This window comes from Colius striatus, chromosome 1 (genome assembly GCF_028858725.1).
Source record: "Colius striatus isolate bColStr4 chromosome 1, bColStr4.1.hap1, whole genome shotgun sequence".
Taxonomy (NCBI): domain Eukaryota; kingdom Metazoa; phylum Chordata; class Aves; order Coliiformes; family Coliidae; genus Colius; species Colius striatus.
Window position 1 is genome coordinate 150381365 of NC_084759.1, and position 18229 is coordinate 150399593.

General features: G+C 44.5%; 1 protein-coding gene across 1 annotated transcript in view; it reads right to left on the reverse strand.

Annotated features, from left to right (window-relative positions):
- Positions 1–833: 833 nt before the first annotated feature.
- SYN3 (synapsin III) overlaps positions 834–18229 on the reverse strand; it is a 176760-nt gene continuing 159364 nt past the window's right edge. Inside the window, exons 9-13 of the mRNA XM_062011848.1 lie at positions 17062–17164; positions 11692–11826; positions 6651–6735; positions 4899–5196; positions 834–3429 (exon numbers count right to left, since the gene is read on the reverse strand). Coding sequence (XP_061867832.1) covers positions 3297–3429; positions 4899–5196; positions 6651–6735; positions 11692–11826; positions 17062–17164 — 754 coding nt within the window. The 3' untranslated portion in view covers positions 834–3296. The remainder of the gene's footprint in view (positions 3430–4898; positions 5197–6650; positions 6736–11691; positions 11827–17061; positions 17165–18229) is intronic.

The following is an 18229-nucleotide window of genomic DNA, read 5'->3' on the forward strand; positions in this document are numbered from 1 at the left end:
AAACACAGGTCGGTTTGTGTTTCCTCGCTTCCACGTGAAGAAAATGAAAGCATGCAGGACAAAAGGGAAGCTCTGAGCAGGTGCTCAGTTTTCAGAGCTGTGTGAGAAGCAAGGCGTGCTGTGGGGCATGTCTGCCCTGTGAGTGAAATGTAACTTCAACTTTTCTGTTGCCTTCTTACTCCCACAAACTCCAACTGCTATATTTAAGGACGTAAATACCTCTTTGGTCTACCTTAGTTCCCAATTTGTAGAAATAGATATTACACCCCTTGTACTCCCTTTCTTGCTTGCTTTGTTAGATCATAAGGATTTTGGAATAGAAACCCTCCATCAGAGGTGATAGGCTGAATGTCTATGATGCCTTTGTGAATCCTGTTAACCACATCTAGTGTGTGAGCATCACAGCTGCAGATTGGAGTATGGTGTTGCAACATTTGTAGGATATGATATGGAGTTTCATCATTTTAACTGATGAAGCCACTGCAGTGTTTTCCTTAAGGCATTTCTGTGGGTAGAACTGAAGATGCCTTTCAGGGACTATAGGAGTAACCCAAGTTAAGCTGAGAGTGCCAGTTGCTTTGACTTGTTTTTGCAAGCTGGAGCCAGAAGGAGGGGGAGATGCCCTTCTGTTTCCTTGTCCCTGGAAAGATGACAGCTGGGAGCTGGTGGCAAATGAAGACATACCAGTCACTGCTGGGTGTCGAGTCATCAGTGCTGCCTTGTGACTGTGGTGAGCTGGAGCACGGCCCAACTGTGCTGTGTTCAAATGCAGCGTCAGCAAGTGATCCAACCCTTGTGGTTTCACTGATGGGCTGGGGCTGATTTATGGGGCTGTGCTGTACTAATCACTAGTTGCTTAGTTTTTGTATAGGTTGTGTTGGTGAGGGAGACGTAAAAAGATTCAGGGGATGAAGCAGTGGTAGTAAACTTTTATTTCTGTCTTTGCATCTCTGGTGACTGTTTAGTAGGGAAAGGTATAAACCATGCTGAGGGAAGTGTTACAGAAGGAAATCCTCTCCCACCAGGCTTGTATTACCTCCCTTCCATATAGCAGAGCCTGTTAATCTACTATTGTTCTTGCCAGTGGGACAGTGCTTGCTCAGGGCCATTTGTCACTCTTTTATTGCTCCTGGAGACTACAAAATAGCAAGGTCTGTTGTTTTGGTGTTTTTTTTTTTTTTACCTCAGAAAATGACATATATTTATGATGCTACATTGTAAACTGCTTAGCAAACCTGTAAGGACAACACAGAACTGAAGAAAAACAAAACAAAAATTATAAGTCATCAGGGAATAGGGTGGTTCTATAATACTGAACTTGATGTATAAATCATTGATCCAGATGAGTCTCTCGAGAGCCTTCCAACCTGGAAAAGCTCTGCTGTTACTTGCCTGAAAGTGCACAGGCCTCAAAAGCCATTATATGTGTAAGGGCCTGCTCAGGGGTAGGTCACACAAGGTCCAGATGACTGCATCGCATTTAGATGTTCATCACAGGTGCTATGCAGGAAGGAATTGCTAATTTGGCTTTATTCCCATCAGTGAATCATAGGGTCCAAGATGGAAAATGCTGCTGTTGCTCTTGCTTCTTTGGGGATCTCCCGGTTTAAGTGACAGCAAAGATCTGTCCCATTGGCTCAAATGTTTTTAGCTTACTGACCTCCCTGCCCTACTGGGTATTCCTAAGTGTCATCACGATGAAGCTACCTAAGGGAAGCACAAAACCAAAAGTCTGGTCTTGAAGCTGCATGTGTGGTTTGTGACTAAAGTACTTGACAATGCCTAGAAGAAAAGTTGAGGAAGTGGGATGGGGACTGGTGCTTGCATTAGATGTGGGATAAATGGAACTAGCATGGTGCAGGGTGTCAGTTCCCAGCTGGTAGAAGTACCCATAGATACATTGATTTAACTAGGGTGGGTTGTTTTTATTTCTCAGTTGTGTATGTAGCTTGTGCCACTCCTGCTTTTTGCCGTGTCCCAGGTCTAGTATTGATGCTCATGCATAGCTTCATTCTGCGGTGCAGGCTTAGAGGAAAAGCACACCTGGCAAAGGTCCATCTCTGTAGTCTCTGGAAGAATAATTCTTAGGGAGGACTAATACTGATCATTAGCTGCTTAGAGCAATCCCATAAGTGCCCTCCCGTGGCTTGGTGTCTCTGGATGGATCCCAGCTCATCTTGGATAGTCTTCCTGTTCTATTGCAGGTTTGTCACCTTGCATTCATTTTGCACTCGCTCCAGTGAAGTCAACAGGAGTTCAAGGAGGGGGACAGGATTTCGCTCCATTTCTGTATCCATTCGGTATTATGGAACACTCAGCACACGAATATGTGCACTTCATCAGCTCTGCTATTAATTAAGCATGTTCCTGGGAGACACAGCCAGATGTGACCAAGTCACCAAAGTGCTTGGAGTTTAGCTGGGTTTCGTCTGGAATTTGTGTGAACTGTGAATGTGAACTCTGGTGTTTTCCAGGGACAGGGAATGAAGTTGGGTTATTTTGTGTGGAAAGCCCATTTCTCAGATTATTTTTGAGCTAAGGCTACAGGGTTAGAACATGACATTTTCCTCTCAGAACACAGGAATCACGTGCAGGGGACATAAATGCAAGGGCATGAAACAGAGACTTTTTATCTGCTTCGAGCAGAGTGATCTGAAAGAAGCCAACAGTCCATCTGGATGACCTGCTCGTGTGATCTTTGGCGCTTACTGGTGCCTGGTACTGTGTTTAACTTGAATGTAGTTTTGCTCTGAAAAGTGACTTTTCATAAGGTTGGTATCACAAAGTTCCACAGTTCACTGTGTTTCCATGCTCAAGCATGCTCACTTTGCCAGTCAATGAACACTTACTCTCAACTTCTTTTGCACATCTGTTTCTGAAATAAGCCTTTTTTTTGTTGTTAATCTTGATTGCAACAAGAATTCAGTAACTGGAAGTTAGCAGTTGTATTGACTATATACAAATCAAAATAGAATCTAGTTTGCACTCTTACAACTGAGACTCCACAGGGATAAGGAAGAGTAAAATTTGCTTTGCAACTCAAAGTCAGGGCAGAACAGATGTGATTCTGATTATGCACAAAACCCAATGAAATAGTGCCACTTTTATACAGTCACTTTTCAGACCGTGTTTAGAATATTTTCTTGGTATTAAAACAACTATAGTTTTCTAAATTCCCTTTACCCAGGTGTTAGCTGTAAATCGCTGGGTACCGTCGAGTGTATTCCAGGGTGACATCAGGTATGCTGATATGAGGAGTGAGGGTTGACAAAAGCCCAGATCCCACCGCAGAGCTGTTAATCAGAAAACAGGCTAGCAAATGATTTCCTCAGGTTGCGAATGGTCTCAGCTTTTGCCTCATCTTCATTGGTGTTTCCCCGTGGAGACGATTCAGATATGCTGAAGGTGTTTGTCAGGGACTGCGATTTGCTGAAATGGAAAACAGAGTTTAGACTCAGCAGGAGAAGGTGGTAGTTGAAAGCTGATGGTTATCGATGCTTTATGTCCTGTCACACAGACAAGGGTAAAAGGAGTGAGCAAGGAGAGTCTCTCTGTGCTAAGACATCCAGGAACTGGGGAGACGGGCGGTGTGGAAGAGGATGGGACATGGGCAGGTGGCTCCGATACCACAGTCTGGACTAGTGTTTAGAAAACATTTAAGTATGCCATTTGGTACAGAGGCTGCGGGGAACAATCAAGTTATTTCACTACTAAAACATAAAAATGGATTCATTCTGAGTGTCACCTCTCATCAGCTGTACCATAAACAATGGTCCCATCCTTTCAAATGTGAGAGCTTGAGGGGTTCAGCAAGTTGGCAGCCACATCCCCTGCAATGTGTGCTGCTGCCTGCCCTCTCTAGCATGACTGCTCTGACTCCCAGCTTTGTCACATAGGGCTTTTGGTGGTCCACGCTGCTCCCGTTGGGTGTGAATCTGACACTGTTTACATTCAGATCAGGACCGTGCTTTTGGAGTAAGTCTCCCAATTTTCTCTGCTACCATGCTTTGTCCCTGAGTGGTTTCTCCTCATCAGTAACAGGCATTCAGCACAAGACCAGACTTTTAATTAAAGTATCTGAAATATGTATGTTGTGGTGACTGCATCTTTAAGCACTGACGTTTTGGCTCTGAAGTACACCGCTCTTGATTTGCCTTGCTAATGTGGACACGATCACTGAGCGCCTCTTGCAGAACATCACTCTTTTGCTACTTAGAGACCATCTTCTCATCCCTAGCCTATATTTTGTTCTGCCTTGTTCATACCAATTCACTTTTGTGTCAACTTCTGTCAGCACCAAACATATTTTTGCCCATCTTTCCTTGCCAGGGTTCCAGCCAGATGTGCTCCACGAAAGGTGGTAGCAAGGGCTGTTAGCAAAGATCCACAACAATTCTGTGGTGTGATGTGCTCTGCTCCAGAGAAACACTTAAACATACAGTCATCATCTGGTGTTTCATGGGTATCCGAGCAGTGACATTTTGCTACCAATTAGAAAAAATTGCCCGGTAAAGAAACTTGTGTGGCTCCTGCATTGAGGGAACTGTGAAGGAATGACTCTCGTGCTGATGGCAACCTGTAAGAAGCATACAGCCTGCTGGGAAGGCAGAAGCTGTGGGGAAGGGGTGGAGCATGTGATTGATAATGAGCATGTGAATAAGAGGAAGAAGGTGAAAATTTTGAGATGTCAAGTAGAACTTTTTCTTCCTGACCAGAGGTTGGTGGTGGCCTGTTATGCCCAGGCATCACCTCTGAAGTCAGTCACAGTTGCCCAGGCCTTTGTTCTTGAGGACTACTGGCTGACAACAGGTGATAAGTCCTTAGTGCCAGCTCAGGGTACTTTTTTGACAGCCTTCTTCTAATACCTATGGACAGTAGTAGTTTAACAGAGCACCTACTTCAGATGGGGATGTGGGGTGGCTTGTTGCTTGGATGTTTCAGTGGGGCTTGGCTGGCTAGGAGCCCGGCCTTGGGCAGGAGGTCTAGGCTGCTGTGGAGGGAACACTCCTGCCTTGGATGCCTGGACTGGAGAGGACCCAGTTGCTGATCGGACTTGCTGTGGAGATCCAGGTGACCTTTGCTGCTGAGGTGAAGTGGACTGGGGACTCTGGGGCTGCTGTCCTTGAGGAGAGAGCCGCTGCTGGGGAGGTGCATTTGTCCGTGAAGGCTGAGATCCCTGAGGCTGGCGGGGTCCACCTGAAAGGGACATACAGGCACAAACATGAGGAAATGCAAGGAAAATATATATGGAAGAATGACTTTTGCTAAGGGGAGACACTCAAGAGTAGCTTCATGCAGAAGGATAAGGGAAAGACTCTCTCATAAGCTTAAAACTGGTGTAATGCCCACATCTAGAGCTGTCCATTTCTCTACCTGTTTCAGCACTAAAGAAGCTCTTCTACTCTTCTCAAAAGGAGTCACTTGAATGTGCTGTTTTCTTCTGTATAATTAGGATTTCTTATCCTTGACAGGCTCTTCCTGCCTTGGGAAGGAAGGGTCACTGGAAAGCCAAGTCTGCAGGAAATGAAAGCTGGATCTGCTGGTTTGGTCAGCAGTCCAGTCCCTTCATGGGGCCAGCAGTGTAGATGTGAGACTGCACCCTATCACTATCCATACATCTGTTGCAGCATTATCAGCACATGGCTTCAGCTGTATGGGTAGCAATATCTCAGAACTGAAGAGGATGTGGAACAGTTGGATGTGGCATGAGAAATTGCTGGTCATGACAGACAACAGTGTGAGAAGCTGGCAAAGGTTGGCAGTGGCAGTGGTGGCAGCTGGTGGCAGTGTTGTGAGAGCTGATTGGATTTCACAGGTGGTCAAGGGGGAGTTATGTGAGAAGATCTTCACAGACAAGGGGAGTATTGGAGACGGATGGGGATCAGCATCCTGCAAGGCCAACAATTCATATTAGTTACACCATGTACTGCCAAGATTACATGGATGCATTTGGTATCAGAAGTACTAAATTTTGGATACAGCAAAACAGTGGCCAATGAGGAAAAGATAATTAGAGGTGGGTGTTAATTTGGTGGGAAATTGGAGTGGAGAAAGGAAGGGACAAAGGTGGCAAAAAGGAGGGTCTAATTGGTTAGGTTGAGTGGATATCCACAGGGCAGTCCTGTGTTCATCACCTCGACATAAATCAGAACAATAAATCAAACCTGTTCTGACTAAGCCATGTGAGTCAAACCTGCTCTGCTGTCAGGAGGAGTTGGGAGTGTGCTCTTGCTGACAGGAACACCTGGACAGACAGATCAAGGATCCTGGCATCACCATGTTGGTTTCTGTCCCAGGCCTGACAGCACTAGCATCTTCCTATCACTTCTTAACACTTGTAGTCTCTACAGCTCTGTGCAAACACAAACATCTTCTGTTCCGAAAGTCCTCCTTCCCTGCCAGGTTAAGTGCCCTCATTTTGCTGAGCTGAGTCCTACCAGAAGTGTCAGCTGGTTCTGTATCAAATTTTCATCCCATTTTTTGAGCTGCTGTGGAATATGACAGCAGCTGCTTTAACAGCACACTGAATTTGCTGCCCCTTGTCAGTGAATTGGAACAGCAAGTGATGCCTTCACCCTGATAGCTTTTATTTAGGAGGCAAACTGCTAAGTCTCACAGGCCATGCTGTCATGGGATACAAAGAACAGTACCTTGAGGAGGAGGCCGTGGTTGGGACAGTTGTCCAAGCTGAGGTCCAGTCTGAGGTTTCATTGATGCAGGCTGAACTTGTGGAGGCTAGAGGAGAAAAAGCCATTCTGGTTAATAGAGAGTCTCCAAAGAGAAGCCTTGAGGTAATACAGGAACTGTGAAGTCATTAAGTTTTCCTTAAGTATGCATATGTACACACATACACACACACAGACACACACACAGAGCGCATCTGGCTGCTAAAATCTCAGGGGACTGAAATGGAGAGTTGAGTAATAAAGAGCACAGAAGTTGTTTGCTCACAGGGAATAACAATGAAGTTACAATTTAGAATGTTTTTCAGGCAATCAGGAACTACCAAATGTATCAGGCCTGAGGGGATCCCTTACTCCCATCTCCCATTTTGGACAGTTGCCAGCACCAGATGTTCCAAAGGAAGGAGGGATGAACCATGTAAACATCTATGGAATAATCATCTCTTTATCCTAAGGGGTCTCCTCTTGATTGATAATAAGCAAGGACCAGCTTCAACCCTGAAACATGAAGCCTATTATCTGCCCCACAAAATCTTTACAACATTTCCAGATACTTTGGTTTGATATTTACAACCAGACCCTTAGAGTCTTGCTCAGCTCACAGCCTCCCTGCCTCTCCCATTTCTTAACTCCATTGCTTTGTTCTGAGTTTTGAGAATAGTTCTCACAACCTGCCCTTGCTAGGCCACTCATTATTTTCCAAACCTTTGCTGCCCTCTCTCATGCACCTCTTTTGTAAAGCCAAGAGTCTGAATCCCTTCGGTCCCTCCATGGGAATGTTTCCAGGCCCCTAATTGTTTTCATCACCCTCTTCTCTTTCCCAGCTTTGTGATTCCTTCTGCAGATGCCAGAGGCCTACTTACATTATTCCAGATGAAGCAGTATCTGGGCCCTTTATATTCATCACCAGCTCATTTCTCCTGTATCCTAATTTCCTTCTTCTCTCTTGTCAACACAACCATAGGCTGAGCAATGGTTTTCATTAGCCTGGATGTGACAAAGTCTTTCCCAAGGGGAATGGCTAATGCCACTTGCAAGGTCTACAGATTGTTTATGCTCTCTCTCTCTCTCCCTAGCTAAGCTTACCTTTCAGTTTTCCATATGGAGTTTCATGTGCTGTGCTGGTGACTTAGCATACATAGCTCTTGTCAAATGTTCTTCACTGCCATTCCTGGTCCTGACTAATGCAAATAATTTGGTGCCATCTGCGCTTTCTTCTCTTTCACTGTTTACTCTTTTTGACAGATATTTTAATAAGCAGATTAAGCAACACAGAACAGTTGCACAAAGGGCTGGTCCAAAGTTAACAAAAGTCTGAGTAACTCTGTTGCACAAAATTGTTTATGAAAGAAGAGGAAGCTGGAGACAGATAGGCTGGTACGTGCTGGACGATTTATGTGAAGAACACCATGATAAAAGGGTCTTCAAGGCTCCTGGAAGGTCAGGAGAGTGAGCTAAGTGTTTCTGGAAATAGGAATAAATGTTTCATAATTGGGAACATTCAAATGAATTGTGACTAACATAAATGTGGTGAGATCCCCAGCCCATGTTTTACGGTATTTATCTGGGACTTGCAAGTGGAGAGGGATAAAATCCTGGGAATTTTCCGTTCATGGCTTCTAGCCCTACGTAGCTCGGGGCACTAAACCTGCCTTGGTGTTGGTGGAAATTTACTGTGCCGACGCAGTGAGACATCCTGATTAGACCTTCCAGAGAAAGGGAACTGGGTCTCACGTTCACCTCTATGGCCTTTGCCTACAGCCAACCCAAGGCTTCTCAGAGAGGAAGGCAAAACGGGACTTTGAGGCTCAGAGATGAAAGGGTGGGAGACAGCCCAAGGTCTTCTGCCTTTGGAAGGGAAACAGTGAGGAGAAAGGATGGAGATGGGACAGAGAGTTTAGGAGAAGGACAAAACTGTAACCGTGAAACCAAGTTATCATTAACATTCTGCCCTGGGCTCAATACCCAGTTATCAACATGACCAGGCTTAGCATATTTTAAGTATCCCCTCTCCCAACTCTGCAAGAATTACCATCTCTCATATCTATGTCTTTATCTGGGGCCAGCTTCTGCTCCACAAGGAAACTTTGCCTTTTAGCCACTCTCTGCTTGCTTTCTTTAATAGCTCTTTTCTGTTACCTTGCCTAAGGCTTTTTGACAGTCTAGCTCCATTATTTTGACTGATTGCCTGTTATCTACCACTTTATAGAGGAATTCTCAAAGAAATGAGGGGAAGAGAATAAAAAGGAAATTAATGGGACATTTTTCTTTGCACAAAATCATGTAGAAGACGCTTTTAAGTTGTGATTCTGTGGGTTTATTAATCTTCTGTATTATTCTTTAAATTAGTGTTTGAGATAATTCAAAAGGTCTATTACTTTTCTACATTAGCATTACATCTTCTTAAACACATATTTTGTGTTGTACACTGGTCCTCTAGAGCGGGAACTGTGTCTAATGAAATTGCACATTTTTTTCTTGGCAGCTTAGTTCCATCCTAAATTCACTCCATCAAATGTTGCCATTTGGGTCTGGAGGCTTAATAATTTTCAAAAACATCAGTCATTACTGATTTAATCTCCTTTCTCTCCCTCGTCTTTCTAATCAGGAATAACTGTATCTAGTTTCTCACTTTCAGCAAATTTACCAGAGTCAAAGCACTGTCCCTGTTGCCTTCCTTTTTTCTCTTAACTTTGGATGACCCTTAGAGCCCACCAGTTCTTTGGTAGTGTTCCATCTTCTAATAAACTCAGAGAATTTGTTTAATTCTCAACTCTATCTGCTCTTCAAAATCTTTTTTTACCTTTCCTTTTATTACTTACAGGATGGTGCATAAAGGTCTTCTTACATGTCATACTTCCAAATTTGGAAGGGTTTTTTCCCTCCCTTTGTCTTGAATGTCCCCTACCACTCTGCCACTTTAGAAGTTTCTTTCTTACATTCCTGGTTCAGGAGCAGATCAGAACAATATATATGCATCCTGGAAACCAATGGTCTCTGAAATAATGTCTAAAATATGGGTTTAGTTTTGATGCCAGGGAGTTGATTAATTTTCTCCTTTTATTAAAATCATCTTTTCTAACGGATTGTGTCATATCGTTACTTTTTGAAGTTATGTACATCCCTTGGACATCAAAGCTCATGGTACATATTCATGTTCTGAATTTATACCTGGCTGTTTCCTAACGCTAGGACAAGGTGTTGTTTCCTAGTGTGCTTGGATTTTGCAGTTCCAGGAAGCAGACACCTACAGAGATAGCGAACTCTCTCTGCATTTGCTGTCCCACTGTGCTATTTGGTTTGCTTTTTGATAGCTGCAGTCTCACATTATTATGACTTGTTCCTTCTTCTATCTCTTGTCAATGCTGTGCACTCTGTTTCATAATTTCTTAGCTTTTCTTGATCCAGAGACTAGTATAGACAGCTCCAATAATATGTATAGATACTCTGTGCCTACCCATAGGACATATGACAGTTCATATTTCTATGGATTCAGTGCTGTTGTCCTTTTATTCCGAATTGTTATGTTATTTATTTATGGTTCTGTGGAAGTCTTCACCCATATCTCTAGTTCTGCATCTCTCCAGCTTCACATGTAATTATTTCTCTCTGCACGTTTATAGCTATGTGCTACGAAACTATGTTAGTGACTGTAGCTTGTGCAGTTTCTGCAATATTCATTGTACCAAAGTGTTTATAGCAAAACACTCTAGCTAACACGTTTGTGGTCTTAATTTTCTTGATTTTATATACAGATATTTACAGGTTTTATTCCTGATGAAGACCTTTCTTTTATTTAACTCTTCTTGATACCCTTTTCCTCCAAGACCATTTATTTTGTTCTTATTTTGGCACTATTTTAGGTCTGTTGTAATCAAATCCAGTCCTGTACTGCTATATTACAGACATAGAAAACAGATGCATCTGTCTACATTCTCAATTTCTCTTGACTTCTACTTTGCTCTTAGTTTATACACTCTGTATCTTGGTTATTTCAGATAGCAGTTGTTGATTCCACTTTGGCCAGAGTAAATCCCATCCCTTGTCTATCACTTTCGCTGCCTCAAAGCATTTTTAGTGTCTATTAAATGTTTTCCCCTTCACTCTAGCTGAAACCTAGTTTGGAATTACCCTGGATACCCTTCCTGCTGGGCACCTGGTTTAGCAGGAGTGGGCTGTCATATGACAGTGGCAGAGAGACCTAAAGTGCTTTCTCCCACTTTTTCTCTCAAGTGGAAATAGAAACTGTTCCATTGTGTTGCAGTCAGTGTTATCTATCAGCTTGTTTACTCTCCTGTCCTTTCTTTTCTACAGATTTGTTGTCCTCAAACTTTTGTGCTTGCCTCCCTGCTGGGTACAGAAAGAGGTGTAGCATATACACCTGGAGACGCAGCTTATGTTCTTGTGTGTCTCATACAGAACTGCCACTGTGAAATTAATGTCAATGAGAAGCACTAAGGGGTCAAAGTGCAAAAAATGACAGTCTGTCATCTGAATTCAGCATTAGTCAAGCCTCCTCCTGATGATAATGGTGAAGGACATGTCCAAAGAAGAAAGCTTGCCATAAGGAATGGAACAACTCTTGGTGGAGATTCTCACTTTCTATTCTGGGAAGCGCTGATTTTCCTCAGGGGGGCTAAGACTGGAATGAAACCTACCCTGAAGGGTCATGTTAGATGGAGGTGAAGTTGAGAGTTACAAGCATGCCTAAAAATGTCTATCTTCAATATTAATCTATCAGTTTAGCAAGCCAGAATGTCTGAATGCATGGTCCACAGTACCAGTGTGTTGTCACAGTTAGAGGGAAGGAGAGAGAGGTGTTTCTTAGGGGCATCCACTTCAAAGGGTTTATGGGAGACTTCTTTGGAAGAGCAGGAGTGAATTATCTAATAATCCCTGTGGGAATGTTCAGTTCTCTGAGATATCTGACTGTGTGACACCATAAGGAAGAGAAAGAGAAAAAACAATTCAGGAGAACAACTTGGCTGTGAGGTCTCCTTGCTCATACCCAGGGCCTCAGTGGTGAGGGCGTAGATCCAGCAGTTGTGGCAAGCTGAGTCATTTTGGAAACAACCAGATCGGCTATAAGCTGTCTGTCCTCTTCCACATGCTCCCCAATCAGAGGCATCGAGCTGTCCATCACCTGCCACAGGATAGAAAAAAACCCCAGTTAGTATGGATGTTTCCTGGTAGCAGATGCCTGTTTCAACTCACCTCTCACACTAATATGCTTTGTGTCTCAACATCCTTGCCAAAACCTCTAGTCAGCACTCCCCTCCATGCTGGAACACATTTGACTTTCCTGGGTAGGGGATTTTGCTTAGGTTTTCTTTGGAAATGGCATTCACTTCCCCTTACTCCACATCTCCTCTTCACAATTTGGAAGCCAAGCCAAGACTTCTAGTGACTGGAGATTGTCTAAGTCAATTAAACATAAACTTGCTTCTTCTCATATCCAGAGGAGATGCCTCTGATGAATGAGGTCTCACTGACTGTCCCATAGTATATGGGGGTGACATTGCAGCAGAAAAAGCCACAGGAGAAAAGAAACAATATGCACCAAAGAGCAACGGGATCTGGAAGAAACTAGGAAGCATTTGGGATTAATCAATGCAAAGCACTGCACCCTGAGAGGTTAAATAAACACCACAAATGTGTAATGAACAGGATGTTACCCAAACAGCACCCAATGCAGAAGAGTAAACTTATTCTCTGCTTGTCTTCTTGATATTGTTGCAATACAACTGCTTCCCAAGCAAGTGCTACAGCTGTGCTGGGGAAAGCTGGGAAGCAAGACTGTGGGGATGGGGGAAGGAGAAAGGGTCTTTGAGGTAAGAAATGGTCCGACAACAACAATCATAATGAATGCACAGCAGACTGTCAGCTGTATAGCAGCCCTAGACAGAATTTTCAACAGTTCACCATAAATCAAACGCTTTGCAAACTTTAGCTAAATCCCACAGGAAGAGACGCATCATGATGAAGTTAAGATTCAGCTGGAGTAAATATAGTTGTACCAAAATATCAGGGTTGGAAGAGTTTATTTTGCTTTTATTTTTAAACCAAACATGAAAAGCCTTGGAAATGCAGAGTTAAAGGTTGCATTGCTCAAGAAAGGCATTGAGTCACGCTCAGATAACAATCAGCAGCACAGTCCACCCTGGCAGGCCTGCAAGTGTCCCACTCTTGAAGTGAAATGGAAAGTTTTGCACCCCCTTTTTTTTTTTTTAGACTTAAAGAAGGGGAAATCAGTGAGGTTGAGTTCACTGAGTATGTATGCTAGTCTTTTCTTGCAGAATAGTAATTTGTATTACATGTCTACAGGTGCCTCTCATAAACACCAGAAAAGCTGCTTAGGAAGTTTTAACTGGGGTTCGGTGGAAAAGTGAGTTGGTGTTTATGCCAACCGCCTACTTGACCCAGGGGGCGAAAGAAGGTTAGAAAATTAGATGTCAGTGCCCAGCTAAATACACAATGTGGCTTTTTGTTCCCTCTTTGCTGACTCTGTGTTAAAAAAACGAGGTGGAGAAAGGAGCTGTTTCCTGTAAGTGTCGGGGAACGGCGAGTTCCCGACTGTCCCTCACTAGCCAAGGGCTCCTGGGGGCTCTTCGGCAGGTTCCCGTGCACCTTTCCCTCCCCTCCACTCCCACCTTAAAAGCTTTGCTATTGCAGTTGGTCAGTCCGTCTGCCCAGTGAGGTCTCGCAGCCCGCTGCAGCCGTCCCTCTGACCAGTAGATGATGCCATTCCTCTGCTGAAGGGCTGTCTCTCTCGCCCTCCTCGGGACTCTCTGGGGAAACAGCTCGCCCCGCATTCCCCCGATTTAAGGACCACTTTCCCCTACTTCTGTGGCAACAGTGGCTGGAGAGGAAGGGGAAGATGCTTTTATATAAAACAAAGGCACCGGGGCAGAATGAACCCTGGAGCAGGTCCCACTAGAAACAGTGAAGGTGCAGCAGAGATAAAGGTATCTGCTGTCCTGCTGTGTAGTGTCTGTCAGGAGGACATGAGCTGTGGGAGACTGCAAAGATGGGAACAGTCTCACGCATAGGAGAAGGCCTTGGAAAAAGGCAGTGGTTTCTGGGGGCAAAAAGACATCGCTGGTTGCCACTGAACTGAAAGGGAGCGGGAGATGTCACCTTGTCTGTCCTCTGGGAAAGGAGAGTTGTTCTGGAACATCACAGATGCAAAAGCTAATGCTGAAGTAAATCAAATGGCTGAGAGGAATACGTGAATCACAAGCAGATTGCACTCATCTCTTCCTGGGGAGATCACAGAGCAGCTGACAAGAACACGTCGGCACACACGGACCTAGCCTTTGTAGCTGCCCAAGGTCAGTGGCTGCTTCTGAAGCAGCTGCCGCTGACTGATGCTTTGTACGAGGGGGAGCGGAAAGTGGTCAGGCAGAGAATAGGCTCAGGAAAACCCCATTCCAGCCCTCCCGCTGTGTCTATCTGATGCTGAGGCCTGAAGGTTGTTATTCCATGCTCTGATGTGCAAGAACAGAGTGTTAGGTGATTTTTAGGGAAGGAAGGAAGGAAACAGATAATTAGACATATCAAAAGAAATGATATGGCAGTGCTGAAGGCATGGGCAGGACTTCTTGCAAGGGCAGCAAGGAACACGTAACACAGCTGTATTCTCTTTTGAGAATCTGTCTGCTAACTGTGGTACTGAACTTGCACTGTTTTGAGGATCTGGCCTGCTGATCAAGTGCTGACTACTCATGCTAAGTATTCCCTCAAAAGGACAAAGTTCTTTAAAGTGGAGGCAAAAGAAGTACTAGCACTTAACTGTAAAAGTCACAGCTGTTTTAACAGAATGAATCTTTGAAGAAACGTCATAATTTCTCCAAAGTTTTCAATATGAGACGTGAAAATGGTGCTTAAGAGTGCTAGTGCTTTGAAGGGCAGAAATGTACTAGGTTCTGCTGTTCATCGTGGTAAGAGAAAAGAAGGTGAAGTTCAAGTAGCTACAAATATCACAGGTGCAAGATTACTCTCATGCAGTGTTGATAATTCATCTGCCTTAACCTGATTCTGTTTGCAACAAACCACTGTGATGAGTCTCCGTTCACAGAACTGCCCATCACTACTCCTGCGAATCTTTCCTAGAGAACTGCTTTGAGCTGTGGAAATTAATTACTGCCTGCAGTTGCATTGTGCACATTCCTTATTTGTTCAGCCCATTTAGACGTGCTTTCTTGTAAAATGTCACAGCATACTGTTCCTTCTCACCAAGAAAAGCACAACTGTCGCACTGTCAAATAACTTTTTTCTCCCACTATCAAAAGGAAAAAAAAACCAAAATAAAGGATCAGTTTCAGACCAAGAAAAGTACCCCAGGAAGTAGGGTGGAGGCAATTAATTACTTGTCAACGTCTCCCTCAGATCTGCATAAAGTAGAAAAAGTGCCTGTTTGGCTTTGTTTTGCTCTTTGTATTGCACTACTCTGCTCCCTTTCTGACAGTGTCCATCAGCCTGGCATCTGAATGCCTGCTAGACGTTGGTACATCAGGCCTGCTCAATCAGGGTCTCCACTGGGATAATTCAGCATGACCTATCTGAAGCTGTTGTGTTTTTTCGCGTTTGTGTCGTATCAGATCCATTACTTTTTACTTTGGTCTAGGAGAGACAAGCATTAGTGTGCATGTCTCTGTGTGCAGGCTGAGATGACTGTTAGCCTATGGATGTGCTTTTTACCCAATCACTCACACCCTGGGGAAGATGTGAAAACCCAGAGGTATACTCAGACAGAGGCATATAATCATTAAGCACAGAATCAGCCACATGTGCACATACGTAGGCTTATGTTCAAGAAGATGCAGGGATGCAAAAGCCACATCTCACGTCTGACCATGTATGGACACAGTCCAAATGTCCTTACAGTCCTCTCCAGCAAGACTGCTCTTCCTTTCTCAGCTACATGTGAGCAGAGATACAGAAGTGTGTAGCAGAGAGACAGCCTGCTCTGGGGGATGCTTCTCTAGGTGCTGATGAATTGCATACAGGAGCAGACCCATCAGCTGTGGCCCCATCACCTCAGGAAAGAGAAAGGCTTGACAGTGTTTGGTTGCTGGCAGCACGCTTACATCACATGGCCTTTGACAGGTCACTGCTCTCCAGAGAACAGATACATAATGCAGGAATGCTCAGTTGCTGGAGGGCTCATGTGGTTCTCATCAGCATCCCAACCCTCAGCGGGTGGGACTGCTCTCCCACACATAGCTTTCCAGTGTGTCAGCACCCCTGCGTGAAGCCATCAGCTGGCTCTGCTCATCTTCCTCCCTGGCCTGTATTGGTGGAGTTTACAGCAGGTCAGATGCTGTGCCTCCTTCAGTCACATAGTGACAGAGGCACTTGCTTAGTTGCCAGATTTTCTCTCCCCTAGAGCGTCTCTTAAGTTTCCACTTTGATTTTCTGGCCAGCTTTTCCTTCTCTGCCCTGTTAGGATGACCTGAGTGTGTTATTTACCCCACTCCCACATCTGCCTCCTGAACTTTAGCTCTCAGAGACACAGTCTGCCCAGCTCTGAACACAGAAGTTTGTATGCCACTCTGCCCATAGTAATCCTGTGTTTCTGTGTCTTGCTGGTCTGTTATTGTAGTGAATGCAGTTAAAGATTTTAGGAAGTACACCTGTTTTTTTTTAAATGATTTTTTTTCTTGCTGCTTACAGACCTTTTTGTTGCACTCTCACCATTTATCTTACTCTCTTAAATTAGAAGTAGCTAGGATTTTTGATATTGAGGTTCCCTTTAAAGTGACTGGAGAAAGACAGGTTCAGAGAGAAACGGAGATTTTTCATGGACTGAATTGCCTGCTAGACCTCTGTGTGGGTAATGAGGGGAGATTAACTTGAGTAACATGCTAGCATCAGACTGGGCTGCATATGAGCATGTTTGTTCATGATGGTGTTGACCCCTATTAGCAGCTGTGAGAGAGATGCTGGCTTTACAAGTGCTTAGGCTAGGAGAGGTGGTACTGGGACACCGGTGCACTGAGACCCACCAAATTTGGGATGCTGCCAGCAACACTTACAGCCTGTTATGTGCTTGATAAGAAAACAGCTTCACATCTGTCCCGTGATAGTAAGGTTCTGCACTATGCGGATTTATCAGCTGGAAAACTGGGATGGCAAAGCAGTCTGTGTCGCTCTGTTTCACAGCCCAGAATGAGAAATTAAGATGTTTCAACTCTGACACCTTGCTGCATATCTGCCAGTTTGGAAGCTTGGAAGGTACAGTCGGGCATGGAAGAGTTGGACCTTGCACACAGGGATATGCAAGCACATTGGTGCACGTGAGCTCTGAGAGAGCGTGGTTGCAGGTTACATTTCCCAAAGGAGACTTGCATTCAGGTTACCCATGAATGATTCTCACCTCAATGATATAGTCTTTCCCATCTTTGCTGTGGACAGCTTTGACTGCACAGATGTCAAGACCTCCAAACATTTCCGCACAGGCGTCCGCCCAGAGTCTGTACCTGCAAAAACCACAGAACCAGGGCCTAGGATTAGCTGTCATCGAGTAGTCTACCAAATATAGCTACCTGCCCTGCTGCCTCACATGAACACAAGGAGATTTGAGAGCCCTTTTTACCACAGGGCATACTTCATACGCTTTGCTGGGTCTTTGCCTCCCTCTCTTGCATAGGAGATGTGGTGGAACAAAACAAAGGAAAGAAAAAGAATCTTGCCTAAAATTTCCCTTCATTTTGGATTGTTTCCATCCTGGCCTCAAAGCCACCTTAAAATGTTTCTTTCTCTCCTTGGTATTTGCATCAGATCTCCAGTTGGCTGTCATTTAGCCAAGCTATAAATATTTAGCTCATTTAATCTCGCAGTAGTGTTGGCCCCTTGGCGTTTGTATTGGCTTTGCCTGAAAGCCCTCCATTATGCAGGCAGCTTTCTCCTGATAAGGTGTTCTGCACGTTGGGGCTGGAAAAGGATCGGAAAGTGAGTGCAGAATTTAGCAAGGAGTAGCCATCTCCTCCCTGATCTGTAACTCAGTGTCTCCTGCTTTTTTACAATTTACTCTTTCAATTTCATGTTTATTTACAGTCTACTGCCTCCCTCCTATCACAGAATCACAGAATCTTAAGGGCTGGAAGGGACTTTGAAAGATCATCACCCCTGGCAGAACAGGACCTCCTAGACTACGTCACACAGGAACTCGTCCAGGTGGGTTTTGAATGTCTCCAGAGAAGGAGACTCCACAACTCATCTGGGCAGCCCATTTCAGTGCACTGTCACCCAGTCCCCTGGATGTTGCTGCTAGCCAGGAAGTCCCATCACATGGACCTTGCACTGCTTTGTTAGAGGGAGAGATTCAGCCTGCAGCCCTTTTCTCTATCCCAGGACAGAACTTGAGCTGGTGCCCCCTTAGCTATCCTGGTGTCAGACAAGGAGAGAGAATGACAAGAGGTGTATTATGGGGGGCCACATCCCCCCACTGTGTAAACGAGGAGGGAATGAGGTGGCCTGGTTTTATTTCCTGTGCAGCTGCGCCACAGTGCTGACCATTTCAAAAAAAATAATCTCAGAAGAGC